Source organism: Delphinus delphis, chromosome 6 (genome assembly GCF_949987515.2).
Source record: "Delphinus delphis chromosome 6, mDelDel1.2, whole genome shotgun sequence".
Taxonomy (NCBI): Eukaryota; Metazoa; Chordata; class Mammalia; order Artiodactyla; family Delphinidae; genus Delphinus; species Delphinus delphis.
The window spans coordinates 65000249-65008696 of NC_082688.1; the positions used below are offsets into that span (position 1 = coordinate 65000249).

The window sequence follows — 8448 nt, forward strand, 5'->3', positions numbered from 1 at the left end:
GTGGGGCAAGGATCTGGAAAGGCCTTACAAGGAGGGGAACCTTGACAGAGGCTGAAAGGTGGAGAAGGCATTTACCCCACATAGGGTAGAAGTGTATCCCAGTCAGTGGACAGACCGGAGGCAGGTGTGAACTATGGAACATCATATTTCCTGACTCACAGTTCCATGTAACCGGATTACAGAGTACAAGTGAGGACATGCTAGATGAGGCTGGACAAGGAAGTAAAGCGCTTGTGAACCAGGCTGCACACAGCTGCAGTGTCACATGGCAAAGGGCATGCCTATAAGGAAGCCTGAAGAATCGAAGCCATAATCCAATTAATCTACCGCATTAACCATGTTGTTGAAAGCTGAAACTGAACCAGTCTGTCTTAAGAGCTTTGGCTGTTGAACCAATGCTGAATGTCTGCTTGAGGACTAAGTTGTGGTGTGAATCAAGTTGACAATGTCTTCTACCTCTCTTTTCTGATTTGCTTCTACCTCCATATTGCCCCTCCTTCTTGATCTCTAGGTACCCAGACCTCTCAGGTTGTTTTCTTCTATCTGGAGACTCCTTTACACTGCTCTGCCGACTGACTCACATATCCCCACCTAGCCTATCTTGTTGTCACTGAGCTAAAGAGCCAGACTGGTCTGTACTAAGATTTAATAACTTAGAGAGGAATGCATAAAATATTTCTACAGCTTTGGCATTGGTAACTAAAAGTTAGAATTGATAACTACGAGGAATAAATATTTAATGACGTGGTAGCAGGTGTATATATGCATATTAGCAAGTGTATGTGTGTAGATATATTTATCAGGTACATGTATATGTGTGTGTGTGTGTGTGTGTTAGACCTGCGCGGTCTCCTAGGAGTTTCGACTCGCCCAGGAAACAACAAGAGTCGGAAGTCGATGCAAAACGCAAGAGGTTTATTGAAGGCCGGTGCACCGGGGTTCCTTGGTCCTCACGCAGGAGGTCGAAGAAGGAACCTTTTTGGGCGCGAATATGTCAGTTTTATAGGTTCCCACTTCCCTGTATGTAAATTATAGATTTGGTTGTGTTCTCCTGCTGATTGGTCCCGGCTTAGGCTCGGACCAGAGAGGGAACTTATCCCCAGCTGTCTGATTGGTCTTTGACAGACACCTATTTTGTTTATCTCCCTCCTTCTCCCCAGCTGCCTGATTGGTCTTTGACAGACACCTATTTTGTTTATCTCCCTCCTTCTCCCCAGCTGCCTGATTCGTCTTTGACAGACACCTATTTTGTTTATCTCCCTCCTTCTCGGGAGGGGGCCGGACATCCTGGAAATTCACCCATTGTCTAAGAAGCCCCTATTGTCTGGAGAGTTCTTAATCATTAGCTGGAACAATGTCCCTCGAGTCCCACATGTGGATGGATGGAGAGATAGATAGACAGGCAGACATATCTCAGGTACATAACTGAGCATTCCTCAAGAGAAGACTGTGTATGTAATTATTGTCAACTCGGTTTGTCTGCATAAACTGCAGCATCCTGTGAGGCCAGCACAGCAGAACTGGAAAACAGACAGGTAAAATTTGGTTAACTAACTCGAAGTATTCTGTGTTCTGAGTACTAAGACTCTAGTGGTAAGAACATATTAGGAGCTAAAGTAGAAATGGCGAGGGAGCCTCATTGTAAGGCCCTCTTGTGGGTACTTTGATTCCTTCATCAGTTTATGTAGAGCTGCACACTCTACTTAAAATCAGTCAATAATTTACAGGGCTTAAAACATCATCATGGAGGTCGAAGTAATGAAAAATGTATCAGAATTTAATTGCATATAGCCACGTCATCTAAACTGTGGCTAATGTTGTCATCTCTTTGGCTTTTTTTAAGAACCGTGTGCAGTATGTATTCCTTCCCCTTAAGAACGGCCCATCCATATCCCCTCAAAATCCTAAGAATTATGTTTGGGAACTCTGATTTCTGGGTTAAATTATTCACAAAAGTTAGGTGTTAACCTTATATCATATGTCATCACGGGTTGGAATCATGGTGGACCTGTAAAACTTCAGAGCTGGAAAGAGTCTAGCTCCTCATTTTATAGGCAAGGAAAGTGAGAACTAGGAAGACTGATCCACTTGCCTAAGTGACCCAGCTAGATTATAGCAGAACTGGGAGGGGAAATATAGTCTTCTGATCTCTAGTCTAATACTCTTTCCATCATACTATGTGACTGGCATAATCTCCTTGCAATACTCTTCAGGCTTACTAAATCACATCACTCCTCATTTTTTATAATACTAGATTCTAGAAGACTTAACTTGATCATAAATGCTACACAGGAGACAAATGGCTTAGTGTCATTGTTTCAGAAGCCTTCGTGTGCAAAGTGGCTTTGATTTATAGATAGTTTATTGAGTCATTATCTTATTATTACACTAATGCTTTATTTATTTTTGGTGTTGAAAAAAACACCCTTAGAAAATGAAGATATTAAAGTCTTGAAAAATGGTTAATGGACATGTCTAATTACTGTATTTCATAAGATTTCTGAAATGCAGAAATTTAGTAGGCACATTTTGTATTGTGAATATATATTTAGCTGATGGACTGTAACAGTTCAAATAGAATCATTTACAGCTTATTGAGTAAATAAAAGTGCCTCCATAAAGATTCACATGACACCTAGCTTTTATTTAAGGTAACTAATTTCTTTTTTAAAAATTGCTTAAATTTGGATTTACATGAGAGACTACCAGAACACCTCAGCAGTTTAAAAAGTAGCTTAAACGACCACAGATTTAAAATATAACATCAGATGGTGAATATTCACTTTTTTAAAAATAAATTTATTTATTTTATTTATTTATTTTTGGCTGTGTTGTGTCTTGGTTGCTGCGCGTGGGCTTTCTCTAGTTGCGGCGAGCGGGGGCTACTCTTTGTTGCGGTGCGCGGGCTTCTCATTGCAGTGGCTTCTCGTTGCAGAGCACGGGCTCTAGGTGCGCGGGCTTCAGTAGCTGTAGCTTGCAGGCTCTGGAGCACAGGCTCAGTAGTTGTGGCGCACAGCTTAGTTGCTCCGCGGCATGTGGGATCTTCCGGAACCAGGGCTTGAACCTGTGTTCCCTGCGTTGGCAGGTGGATTCTTAACCACTGTGCCACGAGGGAAGCCCTGAATATTAACTTTTAATGGTCTCTGATAAAAAGTTATTTAAATCTCTTTTACTCTTTGTGTTATATTAAAAGTGTTATGATATATTTCTGAATATTATTTGTAACAAGAAAAATAGTTCATATTTACTTGTTATTTTAACATCCTATTTTCAAATCAAGATTTCACCAGAATTTTTGCTGGTTTGTTTTTAAGCTATTAAGTGACTTAAAATCAAATTTTATCCTATTTCATGAAAAAGGTTATTTTCTAGCAGTGTATGAAGTGTAGGAAATGACCTCAGTACCAGAAAAATAATTGTTTTCATTTACACAAAAGTAAGTCTGTTTACTTGATGGAAGGGCTATCTTTTGAGGGGTGCAAGTCTTGAAAGAAATCTCTTTTTTAAGGTTATTTCCCATGTTTAGGACATAAGGTCAGAAGACAGTATGCAAAAAGTGAGACTCTGACTTGAAATACTAGAGAAATAATACCCCATTTCAAGGTTATTTGGTCAAAAATGTTATATTAGATTTAAAAAAATGCTTTCAGACAACATGGTGGAAAATAGACATGTGAAAAAGTAAGATCAGGAAAGGCAAAAGAGGGGCCCCTTTGTAGAGTTCCAAGATCCACTGAACATATTAAGGGGAGATGGGCAGTTAGAGACCTTCCCTGAAGGATGTGTAACGAATTAGGTTGATGGACTCATAAGAAAAGAAAAGGAAACTTCAAGTACAGAATATAGATTTGAGTAAAATATATATCCATCTATCTAACACTGCAACACAGGCATGGTTGGTCAGTTTGGCACAGTTGCCTTTCTCTAGTCTAAAGCATCAAGAAGAAAATACTCTCAGAGTAGGTGACCTTCCTTGGTCTGATTCTGTACACTCCTCTCTTTTCATATATAGTTTTTTTAGACCAGAACTTGAAGTATTTATAAAGATGTAACAAAAAAATTTTGAAGGCTGCCTGACAATATTTTTTATCATAATAAATAGTATGATTGCCCCACCATGTCCTGCTCTTCTATTATTCCTCTCACCCCTAAGTCTGGCAGAATCAGTTAGTAGATGGCATTGTAGTCTTTACAGCAGCAAAATCAATCAAGTAATAACACTTCCAATTCAGATACGCAACTAAAAAAAAAATCACCAAAGATGGTTCTAGCAGCAGGAAAAGTGCAGGAATCTACACCTCGAGCTGCTGATGTAATGAGATGCCTCTGTTCTGGTTCTGAACTGATATGCTTAGACCCAGCATTAAGGTTCTGCAAGTGAAACTTCATCAATGCTTCTAATCAGGGTCAACACAAGACCTCAGGAGTTCTTTTCCTTCTGCAAGGATAAGCTAAATCCTCTCCTTCTTCATAAAGCCATTCAAGTGGTCAGTTTAGGTGAGTTTTTTTTTTTAACTTCCAGCAGAACAAGAGATGATTTCCGTCAGCTGTAGGCTTGCAGTGGAGTATCAAGAAATCAAAAGAACGGAGATCAAAGAAAATTGCTGAACTAGGTGTTAGATGCAGCCATTGATTTTTTCTCCAGTTGTAGTTTAAAAAAAATCCACAAAAATGGTAACACATACAACAGTTGAATTTCTAATACGTTCCTAAAGCCAGAGATAGCTTCCTTCTTGTTTTCACATGTAGAAATGGTTTTGTGTAACATGACATAATAAAGCAGATCCTTAGAGTTCACGCTATTTTGTTGTCAAAACCATAAGAGAATCTACCAAAAAGATGTTTGTGTGTTTTTTTAAAGAACTCTTCAGTATAAAAAGTGTTTTTTAGTGGAGACACTTAAGACTAGACTTATCTCAGCAACATTTATTTGCTGGGAACATGGAAAACTCTGATATACAATTGACTACTATTTTCCTACTATCTATAAAAGCCATAAAATAACACCTATCTGCTTTACTGGTAAAACTTCATTTATGTTAAAGGTTAACTATTGTTTACTGGTACTACTTAAGGCTTAAATTATAGCTTCAACAAAATATTCTGTTTTTAAGTACTTAATGAGTATGTGGGTTTCTTAAGTTTGATTTCCAGTAGTTTCTGGGTAACTAATGTTTTAAAATATGTGACAAATTGTTTTCATGTTGCACTCCCATATTTTGATATATGATTTCCAAATACTCGTAACAGAAACAGTCTTTATTAAAACAGGGTGGTGGCAGTATTATTAAAGGTAAAGACAAAAAGTTCATCTCACTGGCATTTTATATGTTGGTGTGCCGTTTTCTATAGGGCACTAGGATTAACTTGTTTTTCTTTGTGCTATGTTGTTCAATTAAATAAGTCAGGTTGATAACTTAAAAAACATAAAGATCCATAGTTCATTTTCTAAGCTTAACTTCTAAGCTTAACTTCTAAGCTAATCTCCCAGTTATATAGCATATATTATATAGCATAATGAGAAAACATTATTAGCATTGGTTTCTGTCATTTGCCAGTGGATGGAAGCAGAGGTAAAAATGCCTGATTGCACTGACCCTTTGATTCAATAACTTGATAAAAGTTTTATACCAAGTTTTAGCGTCTAGGCAAACACCTGATGTCCTGACAAGTTTATGATATAGAACAAATGAGTTTCAATCACAACTTGGAAAATAATTTCATATTTATGTATCATCATATCGATTATTTAAGTGGCAATTTCCACCCCATTCCATATTACAGTGATTCTTAGTCCACTTCTCTCTTTATGGTATCAGAGTCTGTTTAAGAGTCTTCAAATCTATGTTTATTATTCTTTTCTTTTTTATATCATAGACAGGATCACAAGACCATTCAAATCTCTCCATTCCTTCAAGAGCTGCTCTTCCTGCTGACACAATTGACGTTGGGGATCTTTTGCCATTGAAAGCTGAACCTGACACAACTTACACTTTCTTAAAGGAGACACTTATAAATCCTGCGCCCCTGTCGTCATCTCACTCCTCTCCAGTGATGATGTCTGCTACTGCCGGGAGACCAGCTCAGATTGGATTATGACTTTATGAAATAAAAAGGATGCAGGAAGAGTTAACAGTACAATTAAAATTGTTTTGAAGGGGGATTTTCTTATCAGTTGAATTTTGTTTCAGCACAAGTGGCCGTGGGTTTTTAAAAATTGTGTGATACCTTGATGTGTACAGGTATCTGTGTCCCTTGAATAATGAAATAACCAACTTTTTTTTCCCTCTAAGTTTTATTTATTATCACAGTTGCTCATTTTTATGTAACATATTTTTAAATGTTAAAGAATGACACATTTTGGGTAATTTCCTTCAGACTTAAAAAAAAAATCAATAAGCCATTTTAGTCTCTATCTATCAAAGTTGTTTCATACTTGTCTGTTTTAAAGCAGGACTGCAATACTTTAATAGGATTGAGAGAGCTATTTGAAATGTATGCCAATGATTCCTGTCATTTCATGGCAGCCCTGCCATGGTTCACTGAGCCCCCTCTTCTCTCTTGTCAGCTCAACTGAAGACAAGCATTTAGTTGCAAACTTTAAGCAGGTTGTGCAAAACAGAAATGATGTGACTGCTTCTCCTCCTGCACAATAATGTCACTCCTGGTCAATGTGAGAAGGTCAGGTTGCTCCTTGTAAAGCTACATGATACCACTTGCCCATTTGAACAAGTTAAGTTAACTGCTGAATCTGGTCCCTGCAGGCGCTGAAAACTCATCCTTTTATCAAGCCTGCATTTGATAAGAAAGTAGAGCAGTTGTGCTGGGAAGATGTCTGTGGTATGTTTAGGCACTTTTTAAGGACAGTTCCCACACCAGTACAGCAGGTAATATATTTTGTATAAGCTGAAAAACTTCAAGGTAATAGCTGTTTTGACCTTCAAAATAGACTCCTTTTTTGTTTGTGTTGTTGGTAGGACCCAAGAGTGACGCCCATCTTTGATGCTGACAGAATTTAAAACAAGGCCATTGCCCTGCATTTTCTGCCTTGTAGCACACAAAAGTAAAATTGTATGTCAGGCCGAGATGTCGGGGAGCTGACAAGACGCCCCAGTGACATTTCAGCTAGAAAGAGCAAGTGTCTTGCAACCAAGTGGTCAAATATCAAATAATAGGTCAAGCAGGAAGGAGCCGAGTTCTAACCACAAAGAGGTTTCTGGTAACTTACTTGACAAGCTTTTTGGGTGCTTTGTGGCTTGACAAAGTGATGTTCTGTTGGGTATCGCTAGGCAGACTGTTCTTTATTGCCTTCAGAAGATCAGACATTGACATTGATTAAACTCTTTAACCCTTAAAGGTTAAATCCTTGCAGTTTGCATCATGGTAAGTGAAGAACAAAAGGATATTTGTAATATGTATTTGTTTTTGTCTTAATCGTTTAACTCCCCAGTGATATTAACTTCTGATGTGAATGGTGCTTCTTGACAAAGAATTTTAATACAAAATCCATATTTTATATTACTTTTCATTTTTGAGTTCTTCATTATGGATGCATTAGAGAATAACAGTATGTATTATGTAATCTGTATTGTCGTAACTTTACAGTGACATTTGATTCAAATATACCCAACTTCTAAGAATTTTTTTTTAATGGACTCGGTAAATAAAATTGGTGTACTGTCTATGTATTAGCCAAATCAACCAAGTGACTTATACCATCTGAGATAACAGCACTATTACTGTCGTACTGTGTAGCACAATACTATTTCTCATAGTAGTGGGACAATATAATAGGCTTTATATAAATCTTTCGAAAGCTGTTTCTGTGAAGTAACATTAATCTTTAACCAAATTTCTGTACTTCTTTCCTTGGAGTTCTTTTTATTAACCATTCTGTGTTTTGAATATTAAAGAATATGCCCTGTGTAATATAATATGACATGTATGAAATTCAACTTGAAAATTTATTGTAGCACAGAAAATGCTATAGTTTTTGTATGGATCATAGAATAATTCCTGCACATTTCAAAATACTTTCCTCTGCCATTCCATACAGTGATTAAGATATTGCCCATATAGAAATCAAATACAGTTTTTTAGTTCATGTGACATCATTGAGTTTCCACTTCTCACACTGCAGAAAAACAGTGTTACTTTACATCACTTATATGTCTGGTTTGTGTGTGTATGTTTGTGTTAAATCTGTTTTCAGATCCTAGTAATTTAAGGGGAAAGAGCACCTTTGTAAACTTTGCCTCGGACAGACCTTGGTCTTCTTGCCTTAATTTTACAATCTGTTCATGGGATAACACCAGAAATAAATGTATATGTCTCTCCATATATGGGAGTATCTGATTTTACAGATAATTTTTATACAATAAGTTCTGAACTATAAATTCAAAAAGATTATTAAATCAAATCAAAGCATGTCACATTTATAACCAACTA

General features: G+C 37.2%; 1 protein-coding gene across 1 annotated transcript in view; it reads left to right on the plus strand.

Annotated features, from left to right (window-relative positions):
• Positions 1 to 6395, plus strand: part of CCDC171 (coiled-coil domain containing 171) — a 357858-nt gene extending 351463 nt beyond the window's left edge. The window contains exon 27 of the mRNA XM_060013466.1: positions 5878 to 6395. Within this exon, the coding sequence (XP_059869449.1) occupies positions 5878 to 6099 (222 nt within the window). The 3' untranslated portion in view covers positions 6100 to 6395. The remainder of the gene's footprint in view (positions 1 to 5877) is intronic.
• The last annotated feature ends 2053 nt before the right edge of the window (positions 6396 to 8448 follow it).